The 24688-nt window shown below is 36.3% G+C and overlaps 1 protein-coding gene across 4 annotated transcripts in view; it reads right to left on the bottom strand.

The window, feature by feature from the left end:
- Positions 1-24688, bottom strand: part of KIAA1958 (KIAA1958 ortholog) — a 175850-nt gene that overhangs the window by 34319 nt on the left and 116843 nt on the right. The window contains exon 3 of one of the 4 annotated variants that reach the window (XM_063696998.1): positions 13061-13144. The exons of 2 other annotated variants lie outside the window; for them this stretch is intronic. In XM_063696998.1, coding sequence (XP_063553068.1) covers positions 13061-13144 — 84 coding nt within the window. Of the gene's footprint in view, positions 1-1168; positions 13145-24688 lie in introns of those variants that run through there. One more of the 4 variants, XM_055350419.2, reaches the window with a different exon arrangement.

The raw sequence follows: 24688 nt of genomic DNA, 5'->3' as shown, positions 1-24688 counted from the left end.
TAATATTCTTTCCCTAGCAAGGAAATAAAATTTGTCACATTTTAAGTGTAAAATTTGCAAGCACACTTAAAGATGAGTTCCTCGTTTAAATACTATGAAAATATAAAGGTGTAACTACCTGTAATTTTATATAATCTATCATCATACAAAAATACGGTCAATGTTTCTATTTGGAATATTCAACTGTGAGTAAAGACCGGTGGACTATTCAGCCATGAAAGAAAAACATTTGCATTTCTGCAAAGTAGTTTTGTATGAGAGATGTTGTATTTTCAGATGTTTTAACATGTTTTTTCATTATTAAATGATTTTAGTGATACAAAAAATGTGTCTGAAGTTAACCAACTTAATTTTGGAGAACCATTCCTATTCGGCTCAAAGAACACTGTAATATGTGCTAAAGGTAATAAATGGTACATGGAGAACTATATCTGGCTAAAATGATTCTCTTAAAAATAAGTTAATTTTAGAACATAGTATCTCCTTAGCTTGCTATAATTTAAAAAATTTTTAAATTATTTTTTAAAATAGAAAGTCTCCCTTTGTTGTCCAGGCTGGTCTCAAAACTCCCAGCTTCAAGCGATCCTCCTGCCTTGGCCTTCCAAAGTGCTGGAATTACAGGCATTTGCCACTGTGCCCGGCTGCAGCTTAGTATAATTTTGCACCTATTTAAGAAGTGTCTGACAAGGGGATTACTAGAGGTAAAGAAAAATGGCCAACAGAGCTCCACACAAAAACAAGTGAGTTAATTGTTTGCAGCAGGGCTTTCTTTTCTATTAACAGGATTTTCAGGCTTGGGGCTCCAGGAAGCCTACGATTAATACAACTGTAGATCCTTTACTAAAGGATTGTTGCTACCCTATGATCTGTGTTGGCACAGTCACATGCGCAATGCTTCCCCTTCCAGGGCTTCCCCCCAACTTCAGTGGTGAGAAACACTGCACATGGGCTGCCTGGCTCATCCGCATTGACTGTATATCCTGAGGCCAGTGCACAATGTCCAGGTCAACAACATGTTTTTCAAAATGTGGTTTAACTTGTTTGTTGTAGCTACAAAAATCAGCCAGCTTTGCAGAAGACAATTCATTAAATGAATGAAGACTGGTCATCATGCCCAAATACAGACAAAACACTGTGACTCAAGCATGCTCTCATTACAGAGACACTGTTGACACTCATTAGCTGACTTTATTGGATTGCTTTTCTTATTTCCATAAGTTTTAGGCTGTACCAACAAACATCAAAAACAATAGAAAATTACACTACATCAGAGGCAAACATTATACACACAATGGAATAAACTAGACATAAAACTAGATTTTTATTTAGAGCACAAGTACAGACAAATATGAAGCAAAAAACAGTGAGTTGACAAAGATGAGAACATCTTAGTGTAAAAAATCAGTGAGCAGCAAAATAAAGATGAAACTGAGAGTACTCTTAACAAAAAATTCTGTTATTACAAATATTGACAGGCAGCAGATTATCTGACCAAAAGCATCAGTCACATATTTGACACAGTAACAGTAATTTCCCTCTGTTGCAATTCACCTTTCTCCTCTTTCACAAACTGTAACTGTAGCAGCTTTTAAAAAGTTGTAAAATATGATTTGAGTGAAACAGGCACACGTGCTTTTTTCATGTTAATCAGTTAAAAGCCAAGTGGCCAGAAAAAATATATAAAAATAACTATCTATCAAATTTGGGGAAAAGTAAATGCATCCTCAAAGAACACTACTATATTTTTTCAAATAGCAGAGTTAATCTGTTGACACAATTTTCTCTAAGTATTAATTGTGGTTATTGTATTTCCAAGCAGATGCCTGACCTTAAATTATAGTGACTAAATTGATAAATCTTTTTATTCCCAATTAACTTCCAAAGGATAGAGTAAAAGCGAAAGAAAGCTTAAACACAGTCTTAAGATGTATAAGAAGGAAGACCTTGTTGAATACAGCATTCATTCTATTAAACCATGAAAGTTCTTCATTTTAATAGATAAGTCATACATAGTCAATCTGTTGAATCTAAAACACTTTCAGTCATCTTCCCACCAGGTTTCAGGCCTACGGGGTTAGAGTTACATTTTCAGGCTACAACATAAAAGGTACAAACTATTACTGACCATGGGGTTAACCTAGCAAATCTACTTCTAACTTTGGCAGTGAAAACATTTAAAATTGTGGGAGAAATTGGAAACTCTATAAATTAGAAACCTAATAAATATATATATACATATTTGATTTAAAAATTGCCCGAGGCAAAAAGTCCTCAGGACAGAAATACAAAATGTACGTAAGACCCAAAGGTGGGAAATAAATCCAAGAGCAGGACTCAAATAAATGTGCCCACTGCTAAATTGTTAATCATCAGGATATATCATGCCATAATCTTTGGTGTCCAAAATATAAAAGGAATTCTTGGTACAAAGGCTCTGCCTGAAAACCTCTGATGTAGGAATCAAGAAATAATTCCGTGTGACTCTGGAGGCCAATGGACAGAGGTAGAACTTCTTTAGACCACACATAATTAAATTTATTTTTATTGCTTTATCACCTCATGGAGGGGCAAATGTCTACAGCATATTCTAGAGAAGAGAGGCTCACAGTTAAAATCTGCCTTTGTTTTCCTTTAAGCAAAGAGGTGGTGGGGACCTTGACGAATTAGTTTCGATAGTCTTAGAATTAAATCAGTAATTTCATCAGCAATGTGTCCAAATACAGCATTGGCTGTTGCTGCATATCTGACAGTCACACAAAAAGTTTCTATATAATTCAGGAGATTACCCCTTTATTAAAAGAATCTTGTAATTACAAGCCCATTGAACTGACAGAAGGAAACCCTGCACCAAGTGTGGAGATCTGGCATGTTGGTGTAAAAAGGCTCTACAGGAAGCAGCCTTCTTTTCTTAACACTTTATGACAGCTTCCCCCCACTCATTTTAAGAGTATAAATAAAAGTATAGTGGTATTCCCCCCATATTAAATTTTAACAATGTGTAGTAGAGTCAATCTGTTGAAACGATTTTCTCTTTACTTTCAGTTTGTTTGGAATTGCTGAGGCAAGATGGAAACACCAGGTACCAAACTAGACAGGTGGGCATGAAAAAATCCTGATGGCCATAAGGCAACCAAGTATGTTAAGTAAGTCTGTGTACATGCTGAATGTAAAAGTTAACAAGTGGGAACTGTGAGGTTTCAATGGTTCTTAATAAAGGAAATAAAATTACTGAATATTCTTTTTTTCTTTTTTGGGGGGGTTGGAGCCTCGCTCCCTCACCCAGGCTGGAGTGCAGTAGTGTGATCTCAGATCACTACAACCTCCACCTCCCGGGCTCAAACGATGCTCCTGCCTCAGCCTTCCAAGTAGCTCAGATTACAGGTGTAAGCCACCACACCCAGCTAATTTTTGTATCTTTAGTAGAGACTGGGCTTCGTCATGTTGGCCAGGCTGGCCTCGAACTCCTGATCTCAGGTGATCCGCCTGCCTCAGTCTCCCAAAGTGCTGGGAATGCAGGTGTGAGTCACCACCTCCAGCCTGAATATTCTTATTAAATGAAATTCAAACAATAAGCCATGATAGCCAACAAAAATAATGTATGCACCTCATAGTCCTCTGCTATTACACTGTTCAGCCTAAAAATATCCAGATCAAGGGAAATTCTACTGCTCGTCATTTGATTGGATTTTTCTGTAAGATACTCAAACATCAAAAGAAAAAAATATTTAAAATTCTAGAGGAGAGAGTATTAGAAAAGTTCAGAATTCTTGCTTTCTTTCTCTTTTTGCAAATGTTTTTTGCTTTCAAAGAGCTCGGAAAGTGTCGAAGAAAAGCTGACCTGGCCTGGAATTATAAATATGACACAAGATTTTCAAGTTTGGCACCACTTTGACAACTACAATATTTCCTTCTGTAGAGGCCACTAAGTGCTGGCTCAAAATATTAAACAATGAAGTACACAGTTACTTAAGTCACACATAGAAATGTTGACTGGCACAGCCTTTTAACACAGTTTTTCAGTTTAACTACAATAAGTGATAGCAGCAGTGGTTAACAATTCCACATCAACACCACAAACACACATATGAAAGAGCACCTGTAACAACATGCAAAATCTCAACATCACTGAATATTACACAATGCATAGAAATCGTAATGATTTTTGGCAAGGTGTTTTTTTTTTTTTGTAACAAATGCTTTATAAAACAAAAGTTATTTCGTTATAAATGCTGTTTAAAAAGTTGTAACAATCTAATGGGTTATAGATATAAAAGTTCAGTTAGATAAAGTTAATCTGAGTGGGTTAATACTAAACATGGACCTCCTACTTCATCCAATATAAATAAACAATTACAAATTAATTTCTAGTGGAAGTACACTAAGGGATTTATAAAAGAATTACAGAAAATAAATGGACATAAAAATCACTAAAACACAGTATACACAATTACTGTTAGGAATCTATATTGCTGATATCTTCCTAATTCTACTTATCACAAACAAACAATGCCAAAGCATTTTCAAAGCTCTTATTGAAATGAATGTATAAATGGTAAAAATGCTAATTCCCGTGTAATATCAAGACAAACATTAGAAGTCTAACACAATTCAACATTACAAAAAAAAAAGACAAATCACACTGCATCTTTTTAAAAAACATCTAAAATTTGAACTTTTTCAACTATGATCTGGTAAATATGATTTGTAAAATAAAAATTTGTGAAACGTTTAAATATTTATGCTTGAGTTCCTTTTCAGAAGAGTAAGCAAGATGAGAAATACAAATAATTTGCATTTAAGTAAGTTTGAATTTCTACATCTACTTACTGTAGGCCTCTTTCCTTAGTTACCATTTTTCCCCTTTACTATCTCTAAATAAATTTACTTCAGAAACTTCCTAATTATGTTGATAGAAATTTGATCCTTTTGACTGAGGATATGTCCCAAAACTTTAAATACGATTTTTAAAACTTGCCAGACTAAAAAATATTGTGGGTTGCATTCAGAACCAGTAGTATAGATGCTATGTAGCTCGATATCCAAGTGAATATCAAATTAAACAAAAATGTGTTTTTGTTCATAATCTATAACTAGAATTGATATTCTTGAAGACTGTAGTTTCCCCTCCATAACTGAAAACTAAATATAAATTGGGTAGGCTGAGAGATGTTTGTTAGAATCAAAGAACAATTACATTTACAGATTTTCCTATCAAACTCCAAAAAGAAAAGCTGCTAAAACTAAGATGTAACACAACACAATGAAAAGTGAAATGTCACATTCAAAAACAGCCTATTGGAACTTGGCAGCTTGAATCTACTCCTGAGAGAAATTTGTGGGTTTTAAAAACAATTAAAATTTGGAAAAGAAGAAGTAGAAATATAGGGTTGTTTTTCCTCTCTAAACTCTACCTGTGGACAGGAAGTCAGGGTGCCTGCTTCTAGTCCCGGCTTTAACCCTGACAAGGGAAAGCTCACACCCTAAGAGGGTGGTGAGCACCTGGACATTCACCTCCTTTCTCTGGGGCTATTGCCTCTTTTGTAAAAGGGTGGATGAGGTCAGAGCAGTGGCTCATGCCTGTAATTCTAGCACTTTGGGAGGCTGAGGTGGGGGGATCACTTGAGTCCAGGAGTTTGAGACCAGCCTGGGCAACACAGTGAGATCCCATGTCTACAAAAAATTTTTAAAAATTAGTCAGGCAGGGTGGTATGAACCTGGAGTCCCAGCTACTCAGGAAGTTGAGTTGGGAGGATTGCTTGAGCCCAGGAGTTCAAGGCGGCAGTGCCACTGCAGTGAGTCTTGATTGTGCCACTGCACTCCAGCCTGGACAACAGAGCGAGACCCTGTCTTGAAAAACAAATAAATACATTAAAAGGTAGATTAAATGTTTCCAATTTTATTTTCCAGCTAGCACAACTGAAGGATGTATTCCAGAGGGAACAGCAGCTCAGTCAGTCTAGTGAGTCTCAAAGAAGGAGGGGAAGGGGTAGGAAACATGAGACCTCCGGGGAATTTGTGTGAGGTTGTGTTCTCTTGGCTATTTCTATCTCCTTGCGCTCCCCACTCCCCACCTACATGAAGACGTGGTGACTCCTACTCTTCACAGCATTGAAAATCACTGGGCTAGATGATCTCTTGGGTCCTTTCCAGATCTAGCCTCTGTGACTAATAATTCAACAAAGACAATGGTTTACATTAACACTCAGACCTAATTAATATTCTAATCAAACTGGGACTCTGACCTAATTAATACTCTGGTTCTAATTCACAAAAGTCATTGTTTACATAAGAACTCAACGTTAAGTGTATTAAAATGCCATTAAAAAATAATTTTCAAGCTTTTGCTCAGCTTTGGCAGGCCCAACTGGTCAATTTACAAACAGGCTGGACCATGAGGAATTTTAAATGTCTTCCTTTTCTGTTTAGAAAAGTAAAATTAGAGTTCTTGGTACTCCGTCAATATCATCTCTTCTTTTCTGTTGTTATATCACTAGAAATACACCAACTCCCAACAGGATGATATCTGCAATGTATTTCTTTATTCCAGTTCTATTTGATGGCAAGGATCTCTAAAATTATCCTAGCTTCATCACTTTGCTTTATGAAAGGCTATGCACTCAATATCATCTTAACCAGATCCAAGTGGGAAGGGAAAGCAATGTTTGAATACCATGCATTAAACAACGATTGAGGATGCCCTTGCCAATGTGCATTTCTTAACTGATCACTGCCTATCTGTACCATATTGTATGGTAGATGTACAGAGACATATCTTGTATAATAGAATTCTATCTGGGAAACATTTATTAAGCTCATAGAGAACTTGCTAATTCTTTCAGTACTTGTAACTATTTTTTAATGAACGCTTTAAAAGATATCTTGCTCCAAGAAATTATACATTCCCCTTGACTTTCCTCCCTAGGCTTAGGTATCTATTTCTTCTATCATATGGGAGAGAGTTTTTATTTACAGGTGCTTAGTATTACAGCTTTATTTTGGCTAGAGAAATAAGGATCAAAATATAACTTTCCTATAGATAAAGAAAATCAGTCAGAAGAGGGCTGATTAAGATCAGAAGTGTCTGTCTCACATTAAACTTCAGATAGTCGAACGAGAAAAAATCTGAATAGGTTCACAGTCTACCTCTAATTCATATTTAGTATCTGGTCAATGGCAATCGATACTGGCTTATAGGCAGTCCCTCTGCCTAGACCCTCCCACTTCCCTGCCTGAATTATAAAGGACTCTCTTCAAATTGGGGTTTTGGCTTTAATTGGGGTAAAAATAAATTATACACATATACACACTTGCCTCCATGACAAAGTTAGCTGTTTTTTAGAGTGACACAAACTTCTGCTCTCTGCTGGTAACCAGGGGTAAACAAACTGCTTAATATCTCATCTCAAAATACTACAGTAATGGCGCCTAAATAATGTTGTGCTAACATTGATCTCAATCAATGAGTTGAGTTAATTTGATGATTTTATTACACCTGGGATTTCATTTATAATTTATAACTTCATAGGGTCTACAGAAGCACAGCAAATCACTTCTTGAACAAGTAGCTACAGCAGAAAAAAAGAGTGCTTAATGGGCTCTGGATCTAATTTCAGATACGGATGCTCTTACATATTAACTGTGACATGGGCAAGCCATTTGACTTTTCTGGATTTCCTCAATTATAAAAGGGAAATAATAATACTTACCTAATGGGACTATTGTGAGAATTAAGTGAAACAACTTATAAAGCACTCAGTACAATGGCACATTGTCAGTGCTCAAGAGGTGATAGTCATTGATGACAGATCTGTACACTCTGATGCATATGTGCACCTACATGAACACAGTGGATGGTACAGAAATGCCTTCACTTTATTGATTTTAAAACAGGCTCTAAGAAAGATTCTCCAGAAAATACTCAAAGCAGAATTATGTATTCCGCAGCAGACCAACATATTCAACGAATAAATAATGGATAAATTGCATGGGTACAAAGTTTGGAAAACTATGCAAAATAGTATTAGCATAGAGTTTTTTGCTGGGCTCTCAAAAATGAACTAACTTTTATTACAATGTCTTTTATAAATTCTTTGAGAGCAGGGACTATTTCATGTGTCTTTATACCCCTCCAAGTTTGGCCCCTAGCTGTTCAATAAATATTGTTGATGTGGCTACAAATTCTCATCTCAATAAAGTCATTGATTTCATGGCATCTGAAGCTAAGCCATACGATTTAGTCAAGTAAATGCTATGAAAGTTTCAGCTAATAATAATCCAATTGAAAAACCAAAGAGATCAAATGTATGCCAGAAGATTTTCAGACTACTCTTTTGTAGAACAGGCAGTGATTTAACATAGGGAAAATTTAACCATAGGGAAAAATAATTATAAATATCCTAAATTGCTGATATATATTTATAAGTCATATTCAGACTAGCCCTAATAACCATGATATCAAATGGAATCTAGAATAAGCTGTCTTGAATAAATATCCTATCTCTTAACTTTTTCAAACATTATAGTTTTTTAAAAATAGCTAGCATCTATAGTTTTCAAGAGTCACTCACATGAATATGGTAGAAAGACCAAATTATGCAGCTATGTTATCCAAATGCTGACAGTGTTCAGTGTTTTTGTTGTAGACAGTGCAAAACTTTCAGTCATGTGAGGAACACTGGAGGGTTTCTTACATGACATTACATTGATCTTAAAGTGTAAGCACTGCAAATATGGCTTTATTTGAGCCACAGGATTGCCTGAAAAGGCAGCACATTCAGTTGTGGTGAACATCTCCTGGACTGCTGATTTTTTGCTAAAGTATATATGCAATTTTGACATCTGCCTCTGCCACAGCATGAACATGATTTTTTCTTAAGTTAATATTCCAAATAATAAAAATGGCATCTGGCAATGCTATCTTCTCAGTATCATTTAGATAAAAACAAAATTTAGAGGTAGTTGTAGATTTTTCATACTGTAAGTAACTCCAAGAGATAACGCCAGCACTTTGGGAGGCCAAGGCAGGAGGATCTCTTGAGGCTAGGAGTTCGAGACCAGCCTGGGCAACACAGTGAGACCCCATCTCTACAAAAAATTAGCCAAGTGTGATGGTGTGCGCTTGTAGTTCCCGCTACTTGGGAGGCTGAGGCGGGAGGATCTCTTGAGCCCCGGAGTTTGAGGTTGACAGGGAGCCATGACTGCACCTCTGCACTCCAGCCTGGGCGATAGAGTAAGACCCTGTCTCTGTTCAAACAAACAAACAAACAAAAAAAGACTGATACTGTAATTTGGCTAGGCTTCTACCAAGCCATTAATCAGAAAACAGTTCTCTGAAACTAAAAGTCACAATGTTCCTATTTGGTTTGAGTTATCAAATAAAAATATAAATAAATAAAAATAATTCACATTCTCAATTTAATTGTGTTCTTCTAAATGAAGATGCAATATGATTAAGCAGGACAAAGATTTTCATTTTAGTACCTCAATAAACACAGATAGGGAACTGACATTTTCTAGTTCTGCTTTCACAGTGCATACTGACTACTCTTCTTCCTTAAGACAAACTTACTGTGCTGTCAGAAACATATCAAAAATTTAGAAACTATGTCAATTAAAAATTAAATGCACCATAACATTTTAAGTGTTTTACAGAGAACTTTTTTTAAACATTAGAGTTTCAGAGTTCCCTTTAAGTAGGCTGTCTGATGCCGTAAGGACTAACTATAGAATAAGGCGAACAGGAAGGTTTTGTAAAGAGAACTGGGAGAAAGAGGCTCTGTGGCTCCAAATGTATGGGTGTGGGAGAGGACTAGAGGACATGCTGCCACCATGGAAGATCACTCAGCATTCCTTTTGATCAGACATCCTTCAGAGATGTTAAGACACTGTGTCCCCAGCTCTGGATCAAACCACTGGAAATTAATGATGAACTGGTACTGAGAAACTTAAATAGAAAAAAACTCTGGAGTGAAATGACAGACTACCATTTCTTTAGCTATGACCTAATTGACTTATCTTGACCTGACCACAAAATAAAGATAACTCACCTTTTCAAAGTTGCTGAAAATATTAATATATATAGAAATAAATATGTAAGTACTGCAATATGTCTGAAGAAATATTTGCCAAAATGTTAACAGTAGTTATCTTTGGCTAGAAGACTTATGAGTACGTATTTTGTTTTCTTTATCCTTATCTGTGTTTTCCTATTTTTTTTCTTTTTTTTTACGATTAGTAACTGACTTACATATGTGATCCATGTAAGTCACTTAGCAGAGTGCTGGCATGCATGCTGGCTCAAAAATGGCAGCTCTCATCACTATCAATACAAAAACATAAAGCAAGACATTCTCTGCCCTTTCTTCTTGTTTCTGGATGTATAAATGAATACTTCTCTATGGAGGAAAAGTCATGAACATGAGGTTAACTCCACGACACAAAGTCCACGGCTGACTTCCCACTCCTTAGCCAGATGAAAGGTCACAGCTTAGAGGAACGGGTCTTTATGTGTTTATGACTTGGTGTTGGAAGGAGTTCCCTGACCATGGGAGAGCTCAGCTCTGTGATGATTTAGCAAAGCAATTCAGAATGAAATTTGTCCTGGTTATACACTAAATTAATGTACAAAATACCACCTACCTTTCTAGCTAATGTGAATTATGAGGTTGCCTTGAAGAACAAATATTTCCCAATAGAATTCATAGGTCCAACAAAACAATCAAGATTTGGAGTTTCTGTGTGTTGCTGATTATACAGAATAGGAACCTAGCTCAGCTTTATTGTGGCTCTAAAGTCTAAATTTATTTTATTTTTGAAATATCTTAACTAATAATTCACCACAGGCATCAAGACTTGAAAACAAAGACCTTGGAAAAACTGCCACATATGTTTAACCAAAATTATTATAATAATTGCAGGATATCACAGATAAATGCATTTATATTTACTATAGAAAAATCTCGCACATTTTCAAGAATGCTTTGAATTCAGCAAAATCTGGTAACAAAATATTGTTACCTAAAACGAGTGCCAATATTCCTTGGATCTCAATCACAGAGTCGAATACACACCCTTGCCTCAGGAGAAAAGAGACTGTTTAATGCTTCTAAGTAAATAATTCGGGGAATATGAACTTTGAAGAGGATGAGTTTTTTTGTTGTCTCGACTACTGCTTCTAGATTTTTAGTAAGACTTTCCACCTTTTACCTTCTTTATAGGCAATCTAATGCTTGGCAACATTTTCAAAGCTTTGGTAGCTTTAAATTTCCTGTCAAACTTCATTTATACCCATTTCTTAGGGACAAAAAAAGAAACATTCTTTCCAGGTTCAAGCACAATAGTTAAAATGAGCTATGTAACAGTCTTTTTAGCCACAATATTAGACTTTGCGTATTATTTTAAAATCATGTATCTCCCAAAAAGAATGGCACCTTTATTCCCTCCTTCTACCCTTTCCCCCCAAAAAGAAAAGATGTTAGCTAAACATCTAGATTTTCGTACATTGTAAAAAATGAGGCACAGGAGCTAAAACTCTAATTAAGCTAAAAAAAGAGAAGATGTAAATAATTTGATGTTGAGCTTATACACTTTCATATTGTGGATCTAGCTGAATACAGTTTTGTGTCAGCAGTAAAGTTAATGTCTCCTCTTGATTAATACAGAATTTTAAAAATTAAAAAAATAAAGCCATTTATTAAGGAGACAAAAAATGGGAGTTGGGGTAGGAAGGAAAAGCAGGAGTTGAGGACGCAAGCATGTAAGTCTAGGATGACTCTCAATTTCCTTTTTGACAGTTTTTAAAAAACAGAATTCCCTCTCTACTTTGTGTTGCCTGAGAACCACGTATGGTTTCGTAAAGTCTGTAACAGTAATTACATTTGATCACCCACAAGTACATTTGTCTTAAGCCTATAAATACTATGTTAGTAATACTAAATTATCTCCATTGGCTTATTTGTAAAAAGAAAAATATATTATATATTTATATTTTTATAAAGTGAATTAACACTGAGGGCACAGGAAGGGGAATGAGAAGCGGTGTATAATCACAGTTTCTCTGGACACAGTAACCAAACTGGAGTCTTGCTCAAGCCACCTGGTCAAGCGGTGTCTGAGGAAGAGTCATAGGAGGCGGAGACGATGAAATTGCCATTGTTGGAGTGGCCGGCCACTGACTGGGCGGCCTGCTGGCTCAGATTGTTACAGATCAGCACGAGCTGGTTGCTCTGGGCCTCAGACAAGGTGCTGCAGCTCTGATACACACTGAAGTTGGTTTTCCTGCCAGGGATGTTGCCCTTCTCACACATGGTCTTCACCATCTTGGCCAGCTTGTTCTTGCCAAGGGCCTGGCAGTTGTACCAATGCAGAGCCGCCAGGTTCACGACTGGCTTGATGGATAAGTAAAAAGGGGCATCCTCGTAGCGCATGGCGGGAGGCCGCCGCTGGGCATACTCCTTATAGTCCTGGACAGGGCAGGTCTGTGGGGCATGCTGGGTGGCATACACACGGGAGTCTGTCCCCCCTCTCTTGGTTTTGGCATTCAAGTCTCCAGTGTCCTGACCCATCCACTCCAAGTACTCTAGACCTGTCTCTGTTACCCGGAGCCGGATATCACCCCATTTTAAGGTAGATCCATGGAAGCCTGTGCAATGCCCAAAAGCTTTTGTGTTGTTGAGCCAGACTAGGTTGAGCAAACCCTCGGGGTTATATCGGCTTAGCAGTCCCCTTTTCCGCAGGATGAGCTCATCAGCAAAGGTGAGCTTCATGGACTTGTGTGGCTTATTTCCTTTTCCTTTACAGCGGAGTTCAATTTGCTTCTGCTTCAGGGCCTCTTGGGAACGCTTGAATTCCTTATCCCTGGTGATGCTATAGCCATACCTGTGTTCTTTCAGGTACCTTTCGAGCCCACACTGGTAATTGGCCAAGCTGTTGGGTTCGTATTCGGACCCATCCTTCTGCCTGGCATCAACAAAGAATGAGGCAAGGTAGGCATCCAACTCCTTGCAAGGGATGACATAAATCTCTCTTGTTTCAGAAGGATACTTGGAGATGAGGAACTCACGGAAATTGCGGAGCGCGGTCTGCGTGCTCCGGATGGTTTTCTCGTTCTGCTCCCTGCTGAGCTCAGCTGCTCTTTCATCCTGGTCTGCAACAAATTGGGAGGGGAGGGATAGAGAGGGTGTTGATGAGTTCAGACAATGCACTTTCTACTCTGAAATAAAGTTTCCTTTTATAATGACAAGGGAAAGGAGGAATCAGTTTTACAGAGATCACTGATAAATGTTATTTACATACCTGTCACATTATAATAGCCAACTTCAGTTTCACAAAAGATCTACTAGACAAGCATATGGCCCATTACAAGCAAAACAAGCTTCCTATGTCACGGGCACATAGTTTAGTGCATGGTTTGTCGAAAGAGAGAGATTAGAGACAGCCTTCGTTTTAGGAAAAATGTGGGACAGAAATGTGCTATTTATCCTACTGCAGCGTGCAAGGGCCCCATTAGCGCTGACAAACTCATTCCGAATCACTTCATTTGTGAAAACAGAGGTTGTACTGGTTCCATTTTATTGAATTAAACTAAAATATCTGTATTTGTTACTTTAACACATCACTAAAAATCTGTATTTAAAAATGACAGAGCAGATCTTTTATGGCAGTTAATTAAATATTTGTTCTACAGCAATTCGGGTAAACACAGTTTATAAGCATTCTGCATGTAATTGCAGGGCATTTGTAATAAGTGATGAATGGAAATATTTGGTATTTTGGAGGGTAATGAGGATAAAACATCATAGCTATAAAGACAGGACAGTTACATATGAATTAGGCTATTATAGTCAAGATGTAAAAAAGGGGGTATGTCTCCAGGATCCACTGTTTCTTTTTATTACTTTATTATTTGTACTCTGCTACCAAGGACTTGAGGTGCCTCTTTCTGTTTTGGATCATCCATGATTAAGTAATGCTGCCCTAGAATAGCTGTCTTCACAGATTGCTGTGCTTCAGAATCATCCAGGATGCTTGATCAAAATGCAGATTACCACGTAGCAGGTGTAGGAATCTGTATCTTAACCAGCATCTCTATGTTCATGATGAGGTTTGAGAGAATACATTTTGAGAAACAAAGTTCTAGTGCTTGTGTCCTAGGCAGGAAATCTTACTCTATTTTCACCAATTTTAAAATAATAGTTAAGTTCAATTACATCATTTACGTGGTTTCATTTCAGTAAAATGTAATTTAAATTTAGGATCTTAACATTAACAATAAAATATTTTGTCAAACATCACCACTATTATGTTAGACACGGTCTGGTGAAACTCAAAAGAGAAACCCTAAAGAAGGCATAGAAATAAAAAACAGAAGCAGGCTACCCTATTGATTGTTAAGAGGCAAACACAGACGTTAATTTCAAACAACATAAAATATGTAATTTCTGATTTCTACAATATAAGGTAAAAGTATTTAGTTTATCTTAATTATGTTATCTAGAAAAAGTTATATTAACTTGTAAGACTGCTTAGTGGAAGTCTTTCTAATTACCACATCCAATGATAAAATTTCTAATAAACTGAATTTTATTTACATACTACTTTTTGTATTACTATACATATATATGAATAGCCATGCTATTTTAAAATGACAATCATAGGGCATTATTGCCAAAATCCACATAACTTTATAAAATGATATAAACTAAAATTCACTAAACTAGTTAGCTATTTTTATAGGCACATTTTTGAGGGATCACATTTCCAAAATTCAAATATACAAAAGTAAGCTTTATGCTCCAATACACTTAACTTTTAGTCATGCTATTTTCTTCCAGTTGAAATTGTTTATCTATTAACAATAAAGGTGTTTATCTTTCCATCAAAAACATGGAAGCCACAGGTTGAATGTAACCATTTGACATGCTGGCTTCCTTGACTGTTTACATGGAAAGCCAAAGGGGCCAGCACATCTGTTTTTCTTGGCTACTTGTTCAAATATCTATCACAGCAGTCTTCTAACTTCAAACAAAGATTTTCTAAGAAATAAACAGTCACAGACAACTTTGGGAGAAAAATTTCCAGGTTTCCAACTTTCACATGGGATCTTTTAAAAACTTTCTTGTCTGAGATGTAAACTGAGTTGTACATGTTGCCATCCCAAACCTATTACGGTACATACTCTGGGGTGTATTGACTTATAAATTTTGTTTGGCTCCTCAAAGTCGAAAGACTTTGACTTTTACCCATTAGCATTTCCTGTCTTTGGTTTAAATAATTAAATATGGGTTTAAATAATTAAACCCATAGCATTTCCTGTCTTATGCATATTTTGACAAAGATGAAATCTACCATTAGAAACAGTGTTTGGGGCCTGAATGGGGTGTTCCGAATTTAGGACATATGAACGGGTTATATGTTAGTGAGGTTGATTCTTCTAACTAGAACTAGAATATTCCGCAGAACTACCAAAAAGCTCAAGATAAAGTAGCAGCTTAAAATTTTATTAATTTCTTTCAGATGATTCAGTGTGCTTTTTATTCACAAGGTATTTAATATTATCAAATCATATCATGAAATACTGATTCTAGGTAGAGTTGCTCCTCTTTTTTTTTTTTTTGAGACGGAGCCTTGCTCTGTCACCCAGGCTGGAGTGCAATGGCATGATCTTGGCTCACTGCAACCTTCGCCTTCTAGGTTCAAGCGATTCTCCGGCCTCAGCCTCTCAAGCAGCTGGGATTACAAGCACCCGCCATCATGCCTGGCTAATTTTTGTATTTTTGTAGAGATGCGGTTTGACCATGTTGGCCAGGCTGGTCTTGAACTCCTGACCTCAGGTGATCTGCCCGTCTTGCCTCCCAAAGTGCTGGGATTACAGGCATGAGCCACCATGCCCGGCCTCCTCCTCTTCATTTTTATAAAATATTCACTACTCCTTTTTTACAAAAGTAAATTGATTGAAACATATTGAAAAACCTTTGGGTGTCAATTTAAAAGTAAGTGAGTGGTAAAGACTATTCAAAGTTCTTTTAAGGGATATGTAAGCAGAAAAGTTTAAGTCTGTTGGATTTAATTAAGCAGCATTAGTCAGTCTGCTATTAGTGGAACTGGTGAAGACAACCACGGAAGGGTCCAGCATGCTGGTGTGGATGTTGTCACCTGCCACAGTCCCGAGTGAAGCTCTCCTACTTCTGTATCTCCTCCACATTTCAGCACCATGCTAACATACACAAAGATGACTGACACATTCACACCTTTTCAACTCATCTTCAGCCAAACCTTTCCCTCTTTTCTACTGGGCCTCAATCTTAGTTGACAAACAGCCATTCCATCTGCAGGAAAATAAAACTAAATACAAACGTCACACTGTCATATTCCTTCCTAATAGCCAGGAATGAGCTACATGAAGAGGTTGAAAGGGTAAAGACACCATCATTGATTTTACATGAGTAAGAGGGAAAGAAATAGTTTTAAAGTCAAGTAATAGGAATAAGTTTTTTAGTTAATAACAAAATCAAGTAAGACTAGAGAAGACTGACAATAAAATACAAAACTATTACAACTGTCAGCATTTACCTCTAGTTTTAGAAATTTTTCTGACCCATTCCTTTTAAAATCTTTTTAATAGGTGTAACATACATACAATGAAATAGACTAGTCATTAAGTGCATGTGATTAATTTTCACAAATTGAATACACCTGTGAATCCAGTGCCCAGATTAAGAAAAAGAATATCACCAGCACCCCAGAAGCCTTTCTCATGTCCTCTTCTTCCAATCACTCGCTCTCACCAAGAAAACCCGCTCTCCTGACTTGAAACATCATAGTTTTGTTTGGCCTATTATTGTAACACATATGAATGGACTCTTAGAAGGTAAACTCTTCTGTGTCTGGCTTCTTTTGCTCAACATTATGGTTTGTGAACTTCATCCATACTGTTGTGTATTTGTAGATAATTTATCCTCATTGCTGCACAACATTCCATTGTGTGAATATATTATAATTTATTTTTCCATTCTACTGGACATTGCATTCTATTAGTTTTCAGTTTTTGGCTATTTCCAATAAAACTGCTATAACATTCTAGTGGGTGCCTTTTGGTGGTCATGTGCATGCATCTCTCTTGGGTATATACGTAGGAGTGGAATTGCTGGGTCACAGGAAATCATGCATTCAGCCATAATACTAAAGACAATTTACCAAAGTGGTCTTATCAATTTACTTTCTCCACCATGAGGAAAAGGTGCTCTATTATCTTCAGCAACACTAAATACTGTTAACCTTTCTTACTTTAACCATTCTGGGCATGTAGTGGTACTCCAGTGTGCTTTTAATTTTCATTGGGATATCCTCTTTCATGAAGTGCCCATTCAAATATTTTGTCCATTTATCTACTGGATTGTCTGCTTTTTTCTTACTGTTTGTAGAAGGTTTTTAACATATTCTAGATATGAATGTTTGTTATATTTATTACAAATATCTTCTCCAATCTGTGGCTTGCCTTTTCATTTTTTAATGGTATTTTAATAAACAAGAATTCCTAATTTTATATGGCCCAATTTATCAATTTATTTCCCTTATGATTCATGCTTTTTGCCTCCTGTTGAAGACATTTTGCTTATTCCAAGGTTATGAAAGATTTTTCCATTTCTTCCAAAAGCTTTACTGTTTCACTTTTCACATTTTGATCTGCATCCACCTAGAACTGACTTGCGTATTTTTGATCTGCCATTTACCAAAACATCCACCTATATGTTCTGAGATAGAAATTAAGATTTTTTTCAATATGAATCATGATCCATTTGATTTTAAATTAATTAATAAAATTTGAACAGGCAATACAAGCATATAGGACAGTTTCTAAAAGCTACAAATGGGTATAGAGTAAAAGTAAGGCACCTGCTCATCTCAACCCTTTGTTACCAAGTTTCCCTCTTCACAACAACCAATGTTACCAGTTGATTATATATAATTTTCAAGATTTTATATTTCTTATTCTTTTCCTTTCAAAATGGGGGGGAGGAACATACTATACATCCTATTCTATACTCTGCTTCTTACCAGTATGTATTAGACATAGCACCATATCATTATGTATACAGTTGCCTTAATCTTTCTAATAGCTGCATTCTATTATATATGGATATAACAGAATTTTTCCGGTTTCCTAACTCCCTACGGATAGGCATTTCCATTATTTGCATCCTGTCGCTATTACAAACAACACTGCAATGGGTATCCCTGTAGACAGAACGTTTCCCATGCATGGGCAAGTATATCTATAGAATGAATTTCCAAAAGTGGAACTGCTATATTGCTACTGCCCTGCACGTATGTTGAACTAACTTATACTCCCATGATAAGACATAAGAGTGCTGCTTCAATCACACCTTCCCAGATATATTATCAAACCTCTTCATCTTTGCTTATTTAATTGTAATATATATTATGATTTTATTTTGCATTTCTTTTAGAAGATTTAATGCTTTTTCAAGTACATACTAGTTATCTGTATTTTCTCATTTTCTGTGAATTTTGTCATCTGTCCATTTTCTTTTTAAAATATTGATTTATAGGAACTCTGGATATATTTAAGAATATTTATATTCATATTTAGTCTTAATTCATTACAACAAAATTTATTTGAGACAGGGTCTCACTCTGCGACCCAGGCTGGCATGCAGTGATGTGATCACAGCTCACTGCAGCCTTGTCCTCCTGGGTTCAAGCAATCCTCCAACGTAGCTGGGCCTACAAGCACACACCACCACACCTGGCTAATTAAAAAAATACATGTTTTTTTTTTGTTAGAGATGGGGGTCTTACTTATGATGTTGTCCAGGTTGGTCTCAAACCCCTGCACTCAAGCAATTCTTCCGCCTCAGCCTCCCAAAGCATTGGGATTACAGGTGTGAGCCACCCTGCCTAGAAAGTCTTAATTCTTAATATCTACTATTTACATATTATTAATTTAGCCTTATTACATATTATGTATTGTAAACATTTTTAATATATATTTAACCCTTTGTCTATAATATATAAATAGTATATGTTCTTCTTTTTTTAGTTTGTCTTTGTGACTCTATTTTTCCTCACTGTGATGGCATCTTTATCATATGCTAAATTCCTAAATGTATTTGGGTCTATTCTGAATCTTTAATTCTATTCCATTAACTAGTATCCTTATTAGGGCAAAGTATACTACTATTTAAAATTAGGTATAATAAAAATTTGTCTTAATAATTGACAAGCCTATTCAATCCCCTCCTTACTCTATTATTTCAGAACATTCCAGGATATTTTAAAACTTTTGTATAACAAATAAGCTTTAGAATCAGCTCCTATCATTTTAAAAATCCTGTTGGTATTTGCACTGATAAAATTAAATGTATACTAAGTTTAGGAAAACCTGACATACTTATGATTGGGAATCTTCCTCTATAAGAATAGATTATTGCCGTATTGTTCATTTTTCATATCTTTTGCACCTCCCAAATAGCTTTTTGATTTTCTCCCCACCCCAATTTTTTTTTTTTAAATCTTAAAGAGTTTTGTTAAATTTATTTATTCCTGGGTATTTTCTGTAATGCTATTCTTACTGCAAATGGAAATTTTCCGGTTTATTTTCTAACTGTTAATTGTATATAAGGTTACTAACTGTTGTATATTTGTATTGTACCCAACCAACTTACCCAAGATTTTTAGTTGATAATCTCGGGTTCTGCAAGTATATAATCCAAGCACTCCAAGTATACAATTACATCATTTGCAAAAATGGTAATTTTATCACTTCTTTTCAATGTTTATGCTCCATATAGCGTTTTGTTTTCTAAGTACTTCCAAAATAGGTACCTCTAGAACATGTTCCTAGGCAGGTTCCTCTGCCTAGGAAAACCAGAGACCTTTGTTCACTTGTTTATCTGCTGACCTTCCCTCCACTATTGTCCTATGACCCTGCCAAATCCCCCTCTGCGAGAAACACCCAAGAATGATCAATTAAATAAATAAATAAATAAATAAATAAATAAATAAATAAATAAAAAAGAAGGAATCAATCCTGCTGACGCCTTGATCTTGGACTTCCAGCCTCCAAAAGTGTGAGAAAATAAATTTCTGTTGTTCAAGCTAAAAAAAAAAAACAAACAAAAAAAAACAGTGATAGGTTGTGGCTCATTACTGATATTAATGAGAAAATCTCCCAGCGTTTTACTTTGAAGAACAATGATATCCTTGGGGTTAAATGATACAGATATATTGATATGGATCTATTTAAGACTTAGTAAAGAATTTCCTATTCATATTTTAATAAGGCATTTCTTAAAAAATTCATGTTAAATTTTATCAAATGGGTTTTCAGCATCTATGGAGAAGATACAATTTTTCTTTTGCTCTATTAAAAGATTTCCTAATGTGGAAGCATTATTTAATGTCTGTTATGAATCCCACTTGCTTGTGGTATATTCCTTTAATGCTCTGTTGAATTCTGCATGTTAATATTTTATTTAGTATTTCTGCACTGGTATTCATAAGCAAATTTTGTCTATTTTATGTTATTTCTGTTACATATTACCATTATAGTTCTGCTGGCATAAGAAAACGATTTGAAAGTATTAACTATACTTGAAATTCTGGTAGAATTCACGTGTGGAACCATCTAGGTCTGATGTTCTCTGTACGTGTCCTGGAGGGGTTGTGAGGAGAGGAGGCTTAGCTCTTTGTTAATTTACAGTTTCTAGAAAATCATCTACTTCTTCCAAGCTTTTAAGCTGACTTGCATAGAGTTGTACAAAGTAATGTCTTATGATAATTTCAATTTTTGGGGGCCCGTGATTACTTCTCATTTTCATTTATTGTCTTCTGTATCTATGCTTCCTCTTCTTAATCTCTCCTCCATACCCCTTTTGGTTATCTACCAGTTTACTTTATTCATGTTTTCAAAGATTTAGATTTTGGATATTTTTTCATTGGTTCTACTTTTTTCTAACACTCTGTTTTTGTTAACTATCTTTCCTTCTGCTTTAAATCTTTTTTTCTAACCTCTTGAATTGGATGCTTAATTTCTCTTCCTACTTATTTACATTAATAAAATTTTTAAGTATATAAATTTCCTCTGAGTACTGGTTTATCTGCATCTCTAGGTTTTGCTATATAATGCTATTATTGTCATCATCATTATTTTTATCTAGTTACTCTGCATTATTGATTTCATAATAAAAACTTTTGAATAAAAAAAAAATTAGTGTTATAACATTTCCAGGAGGTAGGTTCATTTCATTTCCTAATTTTGTTAAAAATGTCTAATTTTGCTTCATTTTGTTCTGAAATCTTATTCCAACTATTTTCTACTTTGGACATTTTACTGAGATTTTTCACCAGTGTTCCAACACAGCAGAAGGTAATGCACTGTGGAGGAATAGGGTATTATACAAGATGTCCATTCTCTCCACTTTTCTTCTCCTTGGCTCAATTTGGTCATTTAATATATGGGTTTTCTGGCCAGGCATGGAGGCTCATGCTTGTAATCCCAGCACTTTGGGAGGTTGAGCGGGGAGGATGGCTTTACCCCAGGAGTTGGAGATCAGCCTGGGCAACACAGTGAGACCTGGTCTCTACCAAAAATTTAAAAATTCACTGGGTGTGGTGGTGCATGCCTGCAGTCCTAGATACCTGAGAGGTTAAGGTAGGAGAATCCCTTGAGCCTAGGAGGTTGAGACTGCAGTGAGTCATGATCATGCCACTGCACTCCAGCTTGAGTACCAAAGCGAGACCCTATCTCAAAAAACAAAAATCACGTATATATAAAGTTTCCCAATCTCTGTGCATTTTGCACTTGCCTCTGTAATTCAAGTTTCAATTTTCCTTACATCCTTTTCTAGTCACATAACTTCACCTTAAAATTTTTTACAGTAAATTCCTATATTTACTGCAACTTATGCTTATTTATCAAAAATTTATCATGTCCTTTAAACTATACTAGTATTTTATTAGAATTAGCTTTGTTAGTTATCTGATTATAAAGTTACGCCGAATTTGAGTAGTCTGCCCTATAGCTCCGTTGTTTTTTAGAGTGTCAACTGTTTTCAGAAATGCATATATCATTTGATAGCAGTTACCCGCACAGCAGGTAACTTGCGATCTAATCTGAGAGTCTCTACCGAGTTTATAGTTATATTGTGATTTTATGAATACACATGAGATATATGTGAATATACGTCAAGCTCTCTGTTTTCATTGTTGCATCAGGGCTCTTGCTCAGCTCCTCTTTCTGTTGGCCAAATCCTCCTCCTTCTGTTGGCTTCATCTCAGGCAGAAAAACAACAGCCAGAGGCTGAAAAGAGACTATTTCAGTATCTCCTTTTAGGAGTAAAAAAACTTTTTCCAGTTTATATTCTACTGTAAATTTTTCTAGTGTTATCACTGTTGTTATAACTTTGCATCATATCATAAATCCTCTCTCTTCTCTTTTTTTCTGAGGAGGAAGGGGCTCTTGCTACATTGCCCAGGCTGGCCTTGAACTCCTGGGCTCAAGCAATCTTCCTGCCTCAGCCTCCTGAGCAGGTGGGACTACAGGTGCATGCCACCCCACCCAGCTTAAATCCTCTTGATCACGGCTCACTGCAACCTCCACCTCCAGGGCTCAAGCAATCCTCCCACCTCAGCCTCCCAAGTAGCTGGGACCACAGGCATGTGACACCACGCCCGATTAACTTTTCTCATTTTTGGTATAGATAACGGTTTTGCCATGTTGCCCAGGCTGGTCTCAAACTCCTGAGCTCAAGTGATCCACCCACCTTGGACTCCCAAAGTGCTGGGATTACAGGTGTGCACCACCACACCCAGCCAAATTCTCTATTTTTATACAGCATATTTTGGTACTCCACTACAAAAAAAGTCAGAATTAATATACCATATGCTTCCTTTTCTGTCTCCAACTAATCATTTTTCCATTACATTATTTTTCTTGGTCTATGTAATTGTTAGCTTTTAATCATATTATTTAGTTTTTCTAATGTTACCTGTATACCATCAAAGGTTTATAAACACTATTAGTTTAATTATTAGTTTTAAGTAATATCTTTTGAATCTTGTTTTATACTATTTCCCACTTACTACCCTCCCAACTTTTAACAATTAGACATTTCTTCATTGTCATGGTTTAAAATAATTACCATAAATATTTAGAAATAATTTAAAATAATGTTTTTAACCATAATTCCCACATTTTGGTCTCAGTCTTGTAATTAAATGGAGGGAATCAAAACTTACCTCAAGTGTTTTGCCACTCTCCATCTCTCAGCTGGCTAAGTTTGTCCTCTAACAGCTTATTCAAATAGTATTTATGAAAACTGTTTCCTGAGGTCCTAAGTTCTTGAGAATATCTTTACACTTTTATTGCTTTTATAATTGAGCAACAGTTTGATTAGGTTCAAAATTCTCCGCTCATACTCATTCTCCCCCAAGCCCGAACATTAGTGGCATTGTTCAGCTGTCTTTTAGAACTCAGTGTTGTCTTAGAAAAGCCAATGGTCAGCATTATCTTCCACCTTTACAGGTCTCTGGATTGCCTTTGCCTTTTTTTTTTTTTTTTTGTCTTGGATATCTAAATGATTATCTTTTTATCTATGAGGGGCAATAACTTTACTAGGAAATGTCTCAGTGCTGATCATTGTACATCAGTCTTTTTTTCTGGTACAGAGTATATCCTTTCAAGCCATAAATTCAAGTATCTCCCCATTGCCTTGTCTCACCGGCAGACCACTTCCCTCAAAGTTGGCAAGTGTATAGGTGTTTCTTTACTCAGCTCTGCCTCCTATGCTACTCTCTGGTGTCAAACAGGGCACAGGGAAGCTCTCACCACCAACCTAAGTTCCCCATTCCAGTTCTTCAAAAGGGAACGTTTATTTTACCACTGAGCATGGACCACCTCAGTGGAAAACTGAGGTCTCTCTCTCACTTCCATCTGAAATCTACATTCCCACGCCTTTTTTTTTTCTTTTTTCTTTTTTGAGATAGAGTTTTGCTGTGTCGCTCAGGTTGGAGTGCAGTGGCGCTATCCTGGGTTCAAGCGATTCTCTCGCCTCAGCCTCCTGAGTGGCTGGGACTACAGATGTGCACCACCACACCCGGCTAATTTTTGTATTTTTAGTAGAGACGGGGTTTCGCCACGTTGGCCAGGCTGGTCTCGAACCCCTGACCTCAGGTGATCTGCCCATCTCGGCCTCCCGAAGTGTTGGGATTACAGGCATGAACCACAGCCCCTGGCACCCATGTCTCTTGATGCCATATTCAAATTCCAGTCTCATCACTGCATTCAGCACCCCTTCTTTATATACTATGGTTCTGTTTACAGAAGACTTTGTTTTATTTAAGAAAATATTTGTGAAATGATTTCCAAGAGAAGTGGCTGAAACATCTTTGTTCTGTGTTCTCAAAGCCAGAATTCTGATCCAGTTCTTAGCATTTGGATGAGATTGCTGTAACTTCTAGTCCCTAACTTGGTGCTTTGGATTTTACAGGGATCCCATAAATGTCTGTTGAAGGCTTTCTAATCACAATGCTTTCTGATCTATAAAGAAGGGTTTTAATCCTGAAGACCTGGGTGTTCATCAGTAACTCAGTGGACAAACTTCATTGAAATTTTCTTTGAATGTACATGGTAAGAAATATAACTTGAACTCTAAATAGCTGTTGTTTT

Source organism: Gorilla gorilla, chromosome 13 (genome assembly GCF_029281585.2).
Source record: "Gorilla gorilla gorilla isolate KB3781 chromosome 13, NHGRI_mGorGor1-v2.1_pri, whole genome shotgun sequence".
Taxonomy (NCBI): Eukaryota; Metazoa; Chordata; class Mammalia; order Primates; family Hominidae; genus Gorilla; species Gorilla gorilla.
The sequence above is the reverse complement of the archived record's forward strand: the minus strand, read 5'-3'. Positions and strand labels throughout refer to the sequence as shown.